Consider the following 17,635-nt stretch of genomic DNA (forward strand, 5'->3'; position numbering starts at 1 on the left):
ACTTACCATCACCAGTCAGACAGCTGCCAGGACAGGAAATAAGAAGCCTGAAAGTTACAGATGAGAAGCTGATTTTAGAAAGGAGAATATGTAGAGGGAAAAAGCCAGGCAATTACTCCCCATAGTACACAAACAGGATGCAAGTGAGCACTAAAAATCATCATTCTTTTATCGTGTATCAAGTTACACAGGAAAACAAAGAAAGTATAGAGACCAGAGTATCAATATGGTGTTTAATATTCTTAAATTGAAAAATAAAACAAAACTAAAAAGGTACAATTCCAGTTACCATCATATGATAAAACCTTTCATCAGTACATTGAAAGAGTTAGAAATATTACAAGGTGCATATCTCCAGTACTTTACACTTGTATTAGGTCTACACTGTTTCATATTTATTAACAAAAGTAGCAGCCCTTTTTTTCCTTTCTATTTACAATATTTAAAATATTGCCTTCCACTTTCCTCAGCACTGATACAGATAAAACTATTCTGTATATATTTATTGTTTTACTTATAGAGAATTGTCATAAATGGAAAAAAAGACGTACATCAGGAAGCAGTTAGGGAATGCTAAAGAGAATCCTCAGACTGCAATTTGATGATGCTCACTTCAGTAATCAAGGAGTAGTTTGATGACTCTGCAGTAGTTAAAAATTAAAGCAGTTTCTACACAAAATAACAGCAGTTCCTCTGATTGTACTGCTCCTCCTTTCAGTCACAGTCTCCAGGTTTGTTTGCACAGTAACTGAAAGATTGTTTCCAAAAGCAAGTATAATATATACAGAAACCACTTAATTTAAGTGCTTCAGATGAAAGAAAAAAAAAAAAGTGGGGTTTTTTTTCAGAGAAAAAAAGACCAGTTAGAAATGTCAAGCGCTGTGCATCGTTTTTAAAGAAGAAAAGTTTTTAAGTGCAACGGTCATTAAAAAATATGCAAGTGTCTTGTCTGAGCAGCAGTGAGCTTTCAGTGCCACCAGGAAGAACCTGTCTGTGTTTACATTTGAAATACAGCACCATAAATATACATACAGGGGTAATGGACAGTCTTCCCAGCTGAATCTAGCTGCTAGGTCAGAAAGATACTCAGCATTCATAGTGACTCCACAAGTCCAATAAATGCATTTTGTTTTTTCTTTTTGGTGATCGTTTCCAGCTATTATAGGCTGTAAACACAGTATCTAATTCCATTTTTTAGGCAACACATGCACTGCACAGAACGAGCTCCAGTAGAATTACTGAGCTGGCTTCGATGCTTTCAGTGCCACCTGGCCTATAACCCTGATCCTTCACATCACCACATGGCAAGCTGAATGCCAGTGACCCCTCTGTTCACATTTCTGTTTCTTTACCAAACCTGCAGGAGCAGCACAAGGTGCAAGGAGAGAGTCACTTCCATTTCGATTTTCTACAACGATGTAGGGATTAAAATAATTCAATAAATAGAAAACAGTAACACTGACAGGTGGTTGAAACATGTGCAAAACGCTGGAGTAAACACAGCCTGAGGTCTTCACTTTTTTCCAGCACAGGTAAGACATATTTTGAATAGCTTAACTATTCAGCTTTCCAAATGGCAATCTTCCCTTCTTCCTTTCCAGAGCCGCTGAGGACGTATCTGTCCTCTGCTGAGCACAACGCCTTTACTGTATCAGCGTGACCAACCAACTCTTTCTCCACAGTCTTCTTCTGAGCACTGATCACATAGATCTTCCCTTTGGTTTTGCCTTGCAAACTTCCACTGCTGCCAACCCACATCTGGAATAAAACAAGACCAAACCACAATCATTTTCATTACTTCACATTTCAGGCTAGGACACAGTTGAGGAGTTTGATGTGCCACATTGATACAATGAGGATTCTCTCTTGCTAGGCTGGAAAAAAAGAAACAGTAAAAATGTCATATATAAGTATCTCCCCACCCCACCTCAAGTCTTTCTGTCTTCCCCACCCCGACTCCCTGATCCTCCTCAGCCTACTCCCCTCCTCCCGGTGCTCTGCCACTGAGTGGAGGAGTTCCTCCAGCCGGGCACATCTCCCACGGGAGCGCTCACCGCTGCTGGCTGGTACTGCCGTAAGAGCCGGGCACGGCCTGCAGCGGGGCACCGGGGTGGCTGCCCGTTCCCACCCGAGCTCTGTCTGGGCAGCTGCGTCAGTCACCGTGGGTGCAGAGGACAGGGCCTTCTGTTGGGTGGATCCCCACTGCTCCCTGGTCTAGCCAGCAGAGTCATAACACCCTTCCTGTGCGCCAACTGCTGCACAAACTGCCACATTGTAGCCCATTTGCCTGTCCCCGTTTCTAGCATTCCCCAGGGGTTTCCTTTACAAGTGGGGTGGCTTGCCCACTGTTGCCTCTGGCCCTGTTCCAGTCTCCTCAGCCGCTGCCATGTGAGCTGTGGGCTCCTGGCAGGTGTCTCTGCTCCCCTGAAGTTCCCCCAGTTCAGGAAACATCTCTGTGCATCACACTAGAGCGCTCGGCTGCTGATCGTGCCAGCACTGGAGCTGTTCACCTCAGCAACTCAACTTGCCTTTGGTTCCACAGACCCAGTGCAGAGAATAAAACAGAAGGTGTCACTTTACCACTGCATAAACCACAGCATGCCCATTTCTCCAGTGCTGTGTGCTCTGGATATCTGCTCTCTGCACTGCAAGAGCAGTGAAAATCCTGGGAAGATTAACTGCAACTATCAGGAGAAAAAAACCAGCTGTCGTACGAGCAAAGATGGAAAAAGGCAGGACTCCCTAGGCTGGAGAGAAGACAGCTGAGGAGGGATCACATCAAGGTTTACAAAGTCACAAAAGTGCAGATGAGCAGAATGTAGAATCATTTTTCACATCCCACAGTTAAGAGAAGTAAGGGTCACATGTGGAAGCAAGTAAGAGTTCAGTTTCACTTAGACAAAAGTACTTCTCTGTACGTGGCTGGCACTGAACTTCTAGAAACAGCTGCTATGGGAAACTGTGGCACCAGCAAGTTCGAAATACAATCAGATCCACAGAGATCTGGTTCAAAAATAGCTAATAAATGGCTGAGACAGATGTGCATACTGTAGTACCCATAAACAAGGACCACGGATAGTGAGGGTGCTTAAGGGGAATGGACTGCAGGTACAGGCCAGGTTCACGTGTGCTCCCTACTTCACACTGCTATTGCCAGCAGTAAGAAGCAGAATACAGGGTCAGATGTACCTGGTCTGGCGCAGCAGAAAAAAACAGAAGCTGTGGTCACCCTGCACAAAACTTTGCACAAGATAAGTACTCACTGCTGTGTATTAGCAATGCTTGGCAGCCAGAAAGCATCTTACTTCAGACAGGCACATTATACAAATGGTTTTGTCTCAGGTTTCTTAAAAGACTAAAATCGGCTGGTTTTTAATTGAAGCACAAGCCTGTGGCAGACAACCCTACCAATGCTGTCACTAGCCTTTAACAAGCTGCAAGTTCATTCTTAGCAACTGCAGCGCTGTGTAGAAGAGGAGTACGTGTGCTCCAGCTACTACAGCAGGCTCCAGACTCGTCCCTGGACAACCAAGGCTGCTGAGCTGTTGGCAGGCTAAAAGATGAGGTGCTGAACACTCAAGTTCAGGAGACATTTCACACAGGGATATCTTCCAGTTGTTCCTTTGGTATCAATGAGCTGAATTACAATGGTAGTTAAGGTGGAGCTGTGTGAGGAGTAATTGAAAGAGAAAAGGAACACAGTTCTTAGGTAGAACAAAAGAGAGCTTAATGCCTTGGGGTTTCCAAACAATCCTCTTAACCCCCTGGGTTAAATATATTCATCTCTACTTTGAGGAAGGATGTATCAAAAGGTTTTTCTATTTTAGTTCACAAATCTAACCAAGGGCTGAATACACAGAGAGCTTCCTTATCTCATGAGGCACTTCATGAAAAAAAATCATTTTTGAGGAAGGAAGGAGGAAACACCAAAGATTCAGATAGTTGCTTTCCCAATAGATACATCTTAGATATTTATTTGTAAGTTAACCCAGAACCTGTCCATGTGGTATCACAACTACAATCATTTGCACCGCAACAGGTATGACAGGAACACAAGATGCTAAGGTAGGAAGCCCTTGGCTCCTTTTGTCTCTGTTGAGTTACAAATGTGGTAACTAAACAAGAAAAAGGTTATATATAAAAACAGGCTAGCTAGCTGCCATTTACTGTTTGTCTATTAATCTTTTCCAAGGCTTAGTCTTCGGAATCCTGAGATTAAATATCAACAAACCTAAATGTTCAGTTTCTACAGTTCCTCGAAAACATTAATGGCTAATAAAAGTCACCACACATTTAATTATTGATGAGGCTTTTGGGTTGAGAAGCATTTTAGGCTATACCTGTAACAGCCAGTTGTGGTGGGCAGTCGTTAACTTCTAATTTCAAAGGGGAATCAAAGTTTCAAACCAGTACATATGGCAAACACCCAGTAAGGACACTAACCAATGACAGCCCGTCAGAGCTGCAAACAAACAAAACTTCAGCAAAGAATTCCACAACAGGTAAACACAGTCCAAATGTCTCTCACCTGATTTTTAACTCTTATCATACAAGTAATCTCAGAGCAATCCTGAAGATTAATCTTTTGAGGTGTACTTGAAAAGTCTTTGGTGTTCCAAATATACACGTCACTACTTTGCGAGTAAGATGCCCACACTTCATCTCTCTGAAGCACAGAAAGATACATTTAACGTGAGTACTGCTGACAGGAGGTATATTGCAATAAGTAACTATGGCTTGTAATGCCACATAGTCATGCTTCCTTTAAACTCTATTATCAGTTTAGATATAATACCTCAGGAAAGAGCTGGAAGCACAGAAAGTAGGAACACACATCCTTCAGGTGATGCTCAATTTTCATCTGCAGCTGATATTCATGAATTGACACTACAAGTATGCAACTCCGAGTACCTTCAATGTTAAAAATAAAGAGTTAGTAACAGAAGTGCCAACTTCCTCCATCTCTATATATCATGGAGAAAAAAGGCTAAATAAAATGGATGCATCTAACAACTGTCTTGTTTCTCAGTCAACAGTGAAATTTTTGAGGTACTTCTTCCTGGTTTTCACAGTATCCGTTTTCCAGATCGTTCTTTCTCTAAACACTGACTTCTATTCTGCAGCACTTACGCTTATTAGTTTAGAATCCAAAAACGATTGAGAAAAAAACTCCTTAAAATTAGGACATCTCATACTTAAGAACTTAAGGAGAATAATTATTTTCATCTACAGAACTGAGACCAAGTGTCTGTGCTAAAAGGTTAACAGAGTTGAATCCTTACTCTACTACAGCACCAGCAGCATCACTACTGCCCATAGCAGGACCAGGATCTCCCAATTCTTTAGCTGCTGTTTTGTTAAGATACGTTTGGATCCAGGCTCTTGCTATGGCAGTACTGAGAATCAGTGCAAAATTCTTGATCCGGTCACCATTTATGAAACGACTTCAAGGTGACCTTTTACCCTAGCAAAAATCTTGCCTTTGTTCATCTAAATTCCTACAGAGGGAATGAGAAATTTCTACAAGTAGCCAAAATGCAGGTCTGAGGATTACCAAGCCAGACCAATACCATAAAATCTAGCTGAAATATCAAACAAAATTTGCAACTGCTATGGCCCTCTCGACTTCAAAAGGACTTTTCCATTCCAGTTTACAGGCATCGCTAGGGGAGGTGAGAAAAATACAGTGTAGCCAGAAGTCACACCCTGAAGTAGGGGCAATACCTTGAGGAGCGATCCAAGCTAGCCATCTATGCAAGTGTTTTGGAGGCCTTACCTACACAAGGGTGCTTAAATAGAGAATGGGGGAAGAATACCATGTACATATAAGTCTGAGTTTGAGATTCATGTATTGTTCTAATAAAACAGCGCGTTATGTGAAGATGTAGGGGTTTTTTTAATTATTTGAGAAGTGAACTTACAGCACCACAGTTGGTCATTATGAAGCTTGATAGAAGTGAGATTTTGGCAGGGCAGCTGAAAGATGTGATTAACTTTCAGAGTGCTGATGTTCCAAGCAATAACTGTTCCATCTAAGCTGCTCGAGTATGCTTCACTGTTTGTACAGATTAAAAGAAGAGTATAATATACATTCATGTTCCAAACAGAGCACAAACACACAAGAGACTCACTTGCAAAATAACCAATTTTCAGTGAGCCAAATTAATGTTCCTCATTTCAGAGACTGGAATAGTAAAGCACTGTAATGATTTCAAACAGACTGAAGTCCAAGAGTCTTCAAGGCCAGATACTGTAGTTCTTTTACTAGCAAACAATTAGACTGGTTCAGTTCTTTAAAACAAGGTAACCAGAGTCTTGAGTGCACGGAAGCATGTCCATCCTGTGCCCACATGCCTAGGGAAGGATCTAAACTTCTTTTCTTCCCTCACTGTATTCTAGGTAGCTGGCTCTAGACAGCTGAAAGTGCATTTAAGCAATGAACAGCTCTGGGTCACAACCAGGCATCCAACTTTCAAGCTGCTTATGTCTCCTAGTATTCCAGTAGAGGTACCTTTCTCTTCTTAGGAGTGTACTCTGTATCACTGGAAACACTGCAGGCTAATTCAGAGCTCCAAGTGAACTAGAGTACATGTTACATCATGCATGAGGAGTTAAGTACAACAAAAACTTTCCCTATAATTATCCCGAATATTGTTGCCTATAGGATTTTCTCTTTTTCTCTCAAGTTAGGACAAAAACATCTCAGAACTGTTTGTTACTGCACCTGAGAAAACAAACTACAGTATTTTTTTTCTACCCTTAACATCTGTTGTCTTCAGATGAGAAAACCTTTTTCGGAAGGTTCCAACAACACCTAAGCAAATTCTGCCTGAAACCCATTACGCCTGCTGCACCAATGGCAGAGCTACGGCTGATGTCTGGTCTGGCCTGGGAGTTGCTGCTCCCATGGGAAGACAGCAGGTTAAGGCCTCCAGCCAATCTCTTCCCGGTGCTACCAAAAGATCAAAAGCATTTTGTCTTAACAAAACAATAAATGTATTTTCTTCTTTTACAAACAGGCAGGAAAATCTAGAAGCATGCTGTAAACACCTAGTTGATGATGTGTTCAAAGCACAAGTGAAGTGGTCTTTAAACTGCATCTGTACTGATTCATCATTGGATGCTGCCAATTCCTGGCTGCTCTCATCCTCATCCAAAAAAGCATTCCTTTGTCCTCTTTGTTCCAAAGTACATAATGGCCTTTCTTTAAAAAGGAAATTCTTACTTTACCATATACAATATGGGAGCTACAAAAACAGGCTAAATGAAGGCTTATGTTAGCAGAATAAGCTCCCCCATTTAAAACAATAAATTCTTTCCAACATCTAGGAAGATCAGTCACTGGTTTCCTGTGTGGGCTCCTTTTTCTTTGCCACAAGTTAACTTTTTGCCCTTGTTTCAGTCAAATAATTAAAGCACAACATATATCATTTGGATCTTTAACTAGTCCTCTGCTGACTGCAGGCCAAATTCTCTAGGCTGGTGAATACTATTCTAGCTACATAAATGGCTTTCTACTCAACCACGGGAAGATTTTCCACATGTCTGTGTCTCTTCTGGCGGGTACAGACATCCTTCACATTTGCTCGTATATGTATTTTTAAGAAGAAAACACAGTAATTAAATATACCTGGGTATTCCATTCTTTTTCTCCACAATGATGTCTGTAACATCAGAACGATGATCATTTAGTTGCTTATTACAAGACATACTGTGGGTGTTGATAATATAAATAATGGAGTCTTGAGAACCAATCCACACTTGACTCTGTTCTACCATGACCATACAAGTCTAGAGAGAAAAAGTAAGATTAAGTAAGATCTAGAAGAAAAAACACTCTTTAACATAACATGGAAAAAAATTGTATTAAGATGCTAAAGTTTTCTGGTGATTACCATATAAGATCACGACTTGGTGCTCCAGTATTATATCCTTTTCTCTGCTCTATTAAAAATAAGAGAGCACAGATCTCTGCTGAGTTTATTCTTCCGTAAATACAATTAATAATGTATCTTGGTAAATGATTCAAAGCTGTTTTTTCTGACCCAAACAAAGTAAATGCTACAAAGTGCATCAGGGGAAACCACAGAAGTTAGCGTACTTCTCTGTTCTGTACTGGAAGCCATCCTGTCCGATATAAACATACTTCCTACTTCAGTTTGAAGTAGTGTCTAAGAAAACACTGTCTTCTCCTCTATTGACTCCAGGACATACTTCCCTCATTCAGCTGCTCTTCATTTCTCTCCCTCCTGAGTCCCACCAGTTCCAAACTTCCGTCCTCGTTTCTTTCTCTTCTTTATAAGAGGTTGGTATCTGACTCTTCTCCTGGATTTCTATCTTCCCTCCGCCCAGCTCTTCACCATCAGCCTTTCCTCTCCCTTTCTGACTCTTTCCCACACTCACCCACAGAGATGTTTCACATAAGTACCCTATCCAATCCCTTTCTCCGGCATGTTCTCTCTACTGCATGTTTTTCACTCAGTCCACAGCTCTGGTCAGCTTCCCCTTTCATCAAGAGAGTTATTCTTTTCAGGTGGCCTTTCACAAGCAACAATCTTTAACCTGCAGGTTGTGTCATCTTCTTTTTGAGCACTGTCTCTCTTTCAATATCATCCACCTGTCTTCCTTATACCTTTCCCCAGTTTCCAGTTCTTCAGCACAGGTGACACTTCATCTGTTCTTAGGGCTCCCCTTCTCATCTTCTCTTTATATTGATTTTCTTACTCCTTCTCCTCAGCTGTTTCAAACCTGCCTTCCTGCCCCATGAACGCAGGCCATTAGGCCAGCAGGCTTTCCCAATATCCAATTCATCACTTCCACCAGTTGACTCGTTTCATTATGGACCCACCTTCCCTCCTTTCCTTTCTTCTCAAAAATCTCCATTTCTCCAGGTTAACTGAGGCCCAAAAATCTCAACTGTTTTTCTACAACTTTTAAAAGAATGACAGCGATTCAGGGTCGTACAGGCTATAGCAACAAAAGCACCAAACTAAAGCAGCAATCGCAATGTGTGTCAATCTTACCAGTTTAGAGCGGCCCATTTTGAAACAGTGCTGTTGAATAGACCAGGTAGATGCATCGAAGACCACCACCTTCCCCTCATTTAAAGCACACCACAGTTTGGGATGAGCATTGCCAGGTCTTTCTGAAGGGTCAAGATGTCCTAGAAATAAAGCAGAGAAGATGAGAGAGATACAAGAAAATAAACCACTTTTGGAGATGTGTGGGAAAACCATTATTAGGCAGAGCAGCTTTCTAACAAAATACATCTGTATTCTGGAACTTACATCATCAGCATACAACACAGTTCTCAACGCATTTGTGCTTGTTCTCATCCATTTGTTGAGCTCACCTGATGATTCAATCTTACACTTCAAAGTTATTCAGAGCAGAGGCAATGTTTTTCGTTGATAATGTACTTAGCTAACTGGGATTGCCGGAAGGCTTTTAAGCTCTATGAAATACAACTAATAAATCTACTCATTCTGCCTGCTCCATTAGAGCTCCACTTTGTAGTATGAGGCTTCTAAGAAAGAAAAGCACCACTGAACCAACCACCACCCACCCACCCAAAGTTGCTCCTTCCCACTTTCTTAACGCTGGAATTCCACTAACTTTCCCCTTTTGTCTAAAATTGCCCAAATATCAGGAATCTCATACGAACTTACATCAGAAGACTAGCAAGGTTATGAAGCTAAGAGTTAGGAACTTCCAGAACTAATCTGCTATCTAAATTCATGCCCACTGCACGCAGTCCTTAGCTTTGGGGTTGGGTTTGGGTTTTTTTTTTCCTCTAATGCTTTTTGAGTTAGCCAGATATAAATGTGCCAAGTATCACCAAAAAGCTCACAAGGAAATTGATAGTGCTTTCTGCAGGGATGGATTTAAGTTACATGTGATGAACAGTACGTTAAATCACATAATATACAATGAGAGTCATGGGCATATAGGTCTGCCTGAGATTTCAAGAGGTGGTACGCTATTCCCTGCACTGTTTCAAACATCCCCATATGACTCTACTGAAAAATAAAAAAAATTAAAATGAATATTGATCAATAGTGGAGCATCATTCACCACCACCCCCCGCTCAATAAATAAGGCAGAAGTCTTAATGGGAAATCAGCACATTAACACATAATTGAGGTCTACTATAAGGCATATAAACACAGGAAGACACATTAAGACTGTGAAAGCTATGCCTTGGAGTATCTTACTCCAATTATTACCGTTTTTTTTTTAATGATTTTCTGCTTTAGTATTCAACACACAACCAAAGCATGTCAGAATGTGAACAAAATCAGGCAGTTATAATACCAAGCGTTATGAGATAACATGCTTTATAGACTAATTAAAGCTGGGCTAACATAAAGCAAGCAATACATCACATTACCTGGTGTATAAAGCAAGACATCTATTGCCTGTGGAAATGTCTCACCAGCTGAGGGGTTGATCTTGTGCTTTAATGTCTCTGAAGTTGTTTTGGGGACCATCATAGGCACTAAAACAATTTTTAAAAGGTCATGAAGCACACATTTAAGCCTGAAATAGATTCTCATGAAATAAGAATTCTGCACCATTTATTCACATTTCTCACTTTTCTTTCCCTCTAGCCTTAGCTGACTGGGAGAGTCCAAACACCATTTGTATGAATTCTGGTAGCAGAAGCATGCACACAACACCCAAGCAGTCTAAACAACCAAAACAAAAACACTGCATCCAATATGGAGACACACATACCAACTAAGGTTCTGATGCACAGAAGAAAAAGAAAACAACAAACAAAACCCTCAACCCTAAGCTTTCTAGTAATACTATTTAATAAGCTATATCTGTGAAAGTGCAATCAAGACTAACATCTTTTTATATTTCTACAGAAAATCAGTTTGAAAAACAGAAGATAAACAGAAAGAGCTGAGACACATGATACAACAGCAGCAGGCTTTATATCATTGCTATGTGACTGACCTTCATTTTTCATCCTGTCAAAATAAGACAGTTTAGAGGCTGCATATATGGTTTTGGAGGACTGCAGGGCACCAACCACAGCATCCATCAGAAGAACATTTGTCAATGCTTGCTGAATATACTGAGGATCCTAAAACCAAAAATCTTACTGTAGTTTATCTATTGCTCATTATTACAATCTCCACATTCAACAACACGTCTTTCTTAACACAAGCACTGACCAGTTGCTGCCCTGCAGCATAATTCATGCAACTTACAGTGAAACCGCACTTCCACATTACGTGTTCCACTCCCAAGAAAGGGCATGGAGCAGGGAGTCAAGAGCCAGTGTAAATTCATTAGACTGGATGAATACTTCAGATCTGATGTAATCTTGATACAGATGTGCCAATGAAACCATATGAATGGCACTGATGGAAAACATACAGCAGACATAGGATGGGTACCCATTTTCAGGCTAGATCTTTCTTCACAGGAGGGAATTACACATTGTGCTTCCTTCCCGAAAAACCACCAAGCTATATTTTCACTATTATATTCAGCAGTCACGAAGAATCATGTAGTTTAAATGAAAACCCTGCTTCTGTGGCAGAACACATTTTGCTCCATTCATTGAAAGATTCTACAGTCACCAGGGTCCCAGCATGGCCAAATTCTTTCTACACATTATATTTTGAAGCAAGGTGAAGAAAATTTTCTGTTAGGATCATTACTCTCATATGTTGTTAGCTTCAGAAACTGCTTCACAGAATTGGTGAGTAAATCAAAAGTTCTGTGCCAACGAGTAAGAAAAAACAATCTATAACTTTATTTCTTTCCTTTTTTTATTATTCCAGAAGTATTCTATTTAGAAGCAAAATTTAAAGTTTTTTAGCTATTTTTTGCTGGAACTTAGACATTCTAAGATTGATACATGAATTATTTAGAACAGAAAGCACATAATTCATACTTATCTGTTTAGAAATTCCCATATTTATACCTTGTGATCATCTGCCATTTTTTTTCCAGCCCACATTTCTTTCACTATCAGGTACCAGAGATCACACTCAGTTTTAAGGTTAGCTTCAAAGACTTCTTTTTTATAGAATGTTTTAATCCTCAGAGTAGGTATTCTCAAAAGAAGGAAAGCTATAGTTGTGCTCTTAACATCCTAGAAAGGTATGAGAAAAAAGAAAACAAGGAGGATGTATCACAGATAAGGTGCAGCACCTACCCCTACAGGGCAACTCTCTATTCCTAACTATAGCTAATAATTTCAATTGTCCATACACACCGTTAAGCTGAGATGGTTTTATGAAAATGGAAGTTCCAGACAGCATCATACAGACTTCACTCTACAGTGGATACAAGTTTCACTGACACCAACAAAATAAATTCAAATAAGCACACTTACAGCTCGTGTTAAACTTCTCTAGCTCTATATCCCATGTGCTGCACTGTGCACATTTCTGTACATTTAGAGGCTACAACCTCTAGATTTTTATTCTATTTCATCCTAGCACCTAGCAAACCACACTACATCACCTCTGATGTTTTTGGTCCAAAGACTCAGAATTTTATCTAATCACTCGTAGGTTACGGACTTCAGAGGTTTCCTACACTCCTTACTGAAACTAAGTTGAGAGACAGATCATTTTGCAGAATGGAACATGGCTTATATCCATAGGCATGCAAGAGAACAAGAAGTTACGTGATGCTCACCTCTATATCCCTGAAAGCAGCAATCTGGACATAGCCAGGATGTCCTCCTTCAGTCAAAAGGAACAAGCGCTTTTGGGTCAGAGCTATTTTTCCTACACCATAGTTAGTTTTAACTGAGCACGATAACTTGTAGACACATTCATTTTTATCTAGATGTTCTATTACTGTTGGTGGTAGATTCACCTCTTGAGCTTCTGCTTCAGTTTCTTTCCAGTAGTTGTAGAAATCTCTGAATGTTTCAGGATCAATTTGTTTCTGACGTCCTAAAATTTTTTTTAAATTGCAACAGTTGAAGACTTCAGCAATAGTTACTCCAAGTAATTAATTATTCTAAAAGTTCAAGTGTTTGGACAGCAGAATCTCAAGCAAACACAAATTCTTGTGAGATGCTACCTCTGGCTTCAGAAAGTCTTGCTATTTTGACCAGTGTTTAATCCTTTGCGGCCACAAAATACAACAGTTACCAGGATAATGAGGCACAGAAGATAATTGAGTAGTATTTTATAAAAGCACCCTCAAACAATTTTTTTTAGAAATCAATCACAAGATTCAGATCTCATTCAGGAGAAAAGAAAATTCTCTCAAGTTTATACAAAACCTCTCCTTTTGCTATGATGACCATCCATGAGGAATTTAATTGTAGCTACTTGAATTCTGGATTTTGTTAGTTTATTTTTAACAGACCACCACCTTGTCATGTTACTTAGTGGTTTTATAACACAGAGCTATTTTCCATTAGGAGAGTTTGTATTCACTTCACTCATAATATACGCCAAAGCAGAACTGCACACCATCAGATCATAAAACTACCTCACCTACACAACATGAAAAATTGAAAATTGTGTGCCCAAATATAAGTAGACTTGTCGTCTTCATTGTGGATGCAAGTATAGGCATTCTTGAATACATTAAAGCTATTCTCTGTAATTATCCTAATTAAATAAAGTTGTCCATAAAGATCACATATTGTGAGTTTTCAGAGGCCCAGAAAATGTTGAATAATAATTAAAGTCAACTGGAGACAAATTTTACTTTGGTGCAATAATAATTTTGAACTTTTTTTTTTTATGAACCTATGTAGACGGTCACTAAAAATGTATCTTATACTCACCTACTGTTAGGGCATCAAATAACCGATGTATAGTGTCTATATCTTTGACAATCCCAGATTCCTGGATTCGCTTCACAAAATCATCAAGTTGCATGTGCGTTTTTGGTAATTCAAAGTTTTTTACATGATCATCTATTTTCACAACTTCTCTTTGTTTTTCCATCACTCGACTTATCAGCTTCTTCAGCTCAGGTTTGCGGTCTGCTTGCAAACGCTCAGAAGGAGGCATGGTTTCCACTATTTTTCTTACAAGATCAGTAGGGAAAATTCTTAAGTCTGTTTTATCTAGGTTCTGAAAGTCAGAAAGCGCATTTAGTAGTTTGCCTTGCATCAAGCTTATAAGTCCCCGGAGGTAGAAGTACCTTGCCAGCAATGCTGAGTTATCAGGTGGTAAGGTATTTATAGCTTTGCTGAGATGATTGAAGAAGTCTGTATAGTAGGAGTGAACACACTGGAACATCAGAGGAAAGTGAATTTCTGGGATTTTGAACATACTGACTGATTTGGAGGGCATTCTCACAGCTAAAAACAAACAAAAAGTACATTAGTTAGAAGAAGCAGTGAGTAAAAGCGCAAGTATCTTCACAACCAGCAATACTATAAACAATAAAAAGAATCCCCATCACAGCAACAAGCAATTACATCACGTGAAATTCAAGTAAGATTACAGTTGTGCTAAGGACACAAATATATTTCTCTGTCCGCTGTTCTTACCATCAGAATATTCCCACATCTGATAGTGCCAATTCTGGGAAAGAAAAAACAAAAAAACCCCAACATGCAGTTTTATTAAGACTCACCTTGTTAAACAGTGATAAGCCTAAGCCTATGTTTAAAGGTAGTGGAGAACTAGACATAAGGTGGGCGAGGACTGAACATGGTCACTGCCCCAGGAAGCGATTCTCCGTCAGTCCTATTGTGACCAATCAGTCTTTTGTCAATCAGGCACAGCAAAAGTTACAGCAGGCTGCAGACTGATTTAACATGCAAGAAGCACAGATGCAAAATGACTCAGCTCACCAGTTCTTTACAGCATCTGACCCTGTTTCTGTGAAAATCACTCAGTGATGTCACCCATAAAGACAACAGAAAAAACACCGTATTTGTTCAACACATCCTTCTCTTACCAGCGCCTGTTTCTATTCTTTGAAGTGAGGAATTTCTCGTAGGGCCCTCTGGCAGCTTGATATCTTGGAGATTAGGCATACTGATTACCATACGCCTATTAATTATGCGCTGTGGATTAAATTGTTTAGAAGCCATTTTCTCAATAGTCAGTCTTCTCGGGCTATGAAACATCGAGTTTAATCTGAGAAAAACAAAGATTATATATAAACTATATAATCAAAATTCAGTATACATACACACTAAATTACTAAATTATTATTTTTTTTATAATAGTATTAAATTACAATTATAGTACCAATTTACAATTTCAACAGCCATTGCTGGACAGGTTCATATCACCCTTGTAATCTTAATAAAATGGCCTATCAATTAGCCATCATCTTATTCAAAGATGACCTAATCTCATACCAATAGAGTCAAAAGGACTTATATCACTGATACGAACAAAAGAGTCAAAATCAGAATAAGGAATAAGAAAACTTTACCTCTCCTCTTCAGACTGGGTACTCAACTCAAGTCGAGCAAAAGCATCCATCTTTCTGTTCAGACGAGCTTTAAGAAAAGAGTGAAACATGTAGGTCTCTAAAACCTGTGAGACACAAACTGGTTAACCATGGATCATTTACAAATTACATTTTTCTTAGCATTTTTTTCTCATTTTTATTACCTTTACATATGCAAAGCTGAGAATAGCAATCACAAAACCAAAAATATTTGAAAGCTTCAACAATGGAACACTAACTCAATTTCCATTCACCTTCCGTACCACGATACTTGCTTAGGGGCAAACAGTAATCTCAGACTGCCCTCAAAAAGATGAAACAAAAAAACCCCGAAGAAATATTAAGCAAAACAGAGTTTTAGCTACAAGTTTAACAGAATCTTTTCTGCCTAAGTGCTGATAATATTGTCTATGATTTGGATTAAGAAGTCTGCATAATGTTAATTTATAGTGTCACAATCAAAGTAAAATGACAAGAGAGGCATCTTTACTCCTGCTAACCACCAAAATTTTTCCCTGTCCAGGTAATTATCATAGTTTTATCCAGAAATAATTCCTAAAAGGTCAAATTGCTATTGTTAGGATAGACGACGCCGTAAAAAATAACAAGTGTGAATTAAAGAGAGTGGAGAGCTATCACCTCTCACCACTGCAAATTAAAACAAGATGAAAGCTAGAATTTGAGGCAATACAACATGTGTACTATATGACTGTTAGTTCTAGCACTGGGCTTTTAGCATTGTTTGACATAAATAACTCTGAAAACTAATCTGTTTAGCAAATCAAAAGCAAATTTCATCAGGAGACAATACTGTCATAACCAGGAATCCTGTCTTTATGTTTATACAACCTCTAGGCTTTAGAAACTTACTGACAGACAGCTGTATCTTTGAATGTAACTATGAAAAACTACTATGATTAACGATACATCCCAGAGGCTTGCCTAAAGTACCCTAGTTAGTCTTGGAGTTTATCACAAGATCAAAAAAACCACCAAACCAACCCCCAAAAAACACTGATCAGTGTATTTCTATGATGTTTTTAAAAAGCAAATGAGAAAGATTCATAAGTAACCTAGATACTCTGAAACTAATAGAAATATTTCACCAACAAATAAGCTATTCTTATTCAAGATGCCGCTTATCAATCCATTTGAAACGTATCCTGTAAAATGACATCTACAAAGACATTAAGATTTCATAGAATGGTTTGGGTTGGAAGCGACCTTAAAGATCATCTAGTTCCAATCCCCTGTCACAGGCAAGGACACCTTCCGCTAGACTACATTGCTAAAAGTCACATGCACCCTGGCCTTGAACACTCCCAAGGATGGCGCATCCACAGCTTCTCTGGGCAACCTGTGCCAGTGTCTCACCAACCTCACAGTAAAGAATTTCTTCCTAATACCTAACCTAAATCCACTCTATTTCACTTTAAAGCTGCTCCTCCTTGTCCTGCCACTACAGATCCTTGTAAGAAGTCCCTCTGCAGCTTTTTGTAGGCCCTTTAGGTACCGGAAGGCTGCTCTCCCCAGAACCTTCTCTTCTCCAGGCTGAACCACCACAACTCTCTCAGCCTGTCTTGATAGGAGAGGTGCTCCAGCCCTCTGATCATCCTTGTGGCTCTCATCTGGACTTGCTCCAACAGGTCCATGTCCTTCTTGTGTCGAGGGCCCCAGAGCTGTATCCTTCAGGCAGTACTCCAGGTGGGGTCTCACCACAGCAGAGGGGGAGAATCACCTCCTTCAACCTGCTGGCCACACTTCTTTTGATTTGGCCCAGGATACAGTTGGCTTTCTGGTCTGCAAACACATTACTGGGTCATGTTGAGCTTTTTGTCCATCAGCACCCCCAGGTCTGTCTCCTTGTCGCAGCACTCAAAACTAGCCGGCTGCAACAAGGCTTTTACCATCCCATACCAGGTTAACTTCAATAAGTAGCTCCCACACCTTGCCCTGGCACAGCCACCAATCCACCACAAGGTTTCAAAAGTTCATCTACTGTCCACGCTGTTTCTTCATCCTCTGCAGGCCAGTCCACCCTGTTTCTTGCCTCTGCTGCGTCCAGATTCTCTCTTCATCCAGGCTCCTCTTCCAGCCAGCCTCTCCTCATCCAGGCCCCCTGCTTCTCCCAGGGCCTCTCCTACATCCAGAACACTCTCTCTCTCCTCCCTCTGCTTCTTACAGGTCTCTCTTCACCCAGGGCTCCTCTTCACCCCATCCTTAGAGC

The 17,635-nt window shown here is 40.0% G+C and overlaps 1 protein-coding gene across 1 annotated transcript in view; it reads right to left on the reverse strand.

Annotated features, from left to right (window-relative positions):
* Positions 1-219: 219 nt before the first annotated feature.
* The window catches only part of DENND3 (DENN domain containing 3), a 44,735-nt gene continuing 27,319 nt past the window's right edge, over positions 220-17,635 (reverse strand). The window contains exons 11-23 of the mRNA XM_037380545.1: positions 15,391-15,494; positions 14,905-15,086; positions 13,778-14,299; positions 12,667-12,929; positions 11,945-12,115; positions 10,966-11,095; positions 10,391-10,498; positions 9,024-9,163; positions 7,631-7,791; positions 5,922-6,055; positions 4,796-4,911; positions 4,529-4,666; positions 220-1,758 (exon numbers count right to left, since the gene is read on the reverse strand). Coding sequence (XP_037236442.1) covers positions 1,558-1,758; positions 4,529-4,666; positions 4,796-4,911; positions 5,922-6,055; positions 7,631-7,791; positions 9,024-9,163; positions 10,391-10,498; positions 10,966-11,095; positions 11,945-12,115; positions 12,667-12,929; positions 13,778-14,299; positions 14,905-15,086; positions 15,391-15,494 — 2,370 coding nt within the window. The 3' untranslated portion in view covers positions 220-1,557. The remainder of the gene's footprint in view (positions 1,759-4,528; positions 4,667-4,795; positions 4,912-5,921; positions 6,056-7,630; positions 7,792-9,023; positions 9,164-10,390; positions 10,499-10,965; positions 11,096-11,944; positions 12,116-12,666; positions 12,930-13,777; positions 14,300-14,904; positions 15,087-15,390; positions 15,495-17,635) is intronic.

This window comes from Falco rusticolus, chromosome 3, assembly GCF_015220075.1.
Source record: "Falco rusticolus isolate bFalRus1 chromosome 3, bFalRus1.pri, whole genome shotgun sequence".
NCBI classification, from domain to species: Eukaryota; Metazoa; Chordata; class Aves; order Falconiformes; family Falconidae; genus Falco; species Falco rusticolus.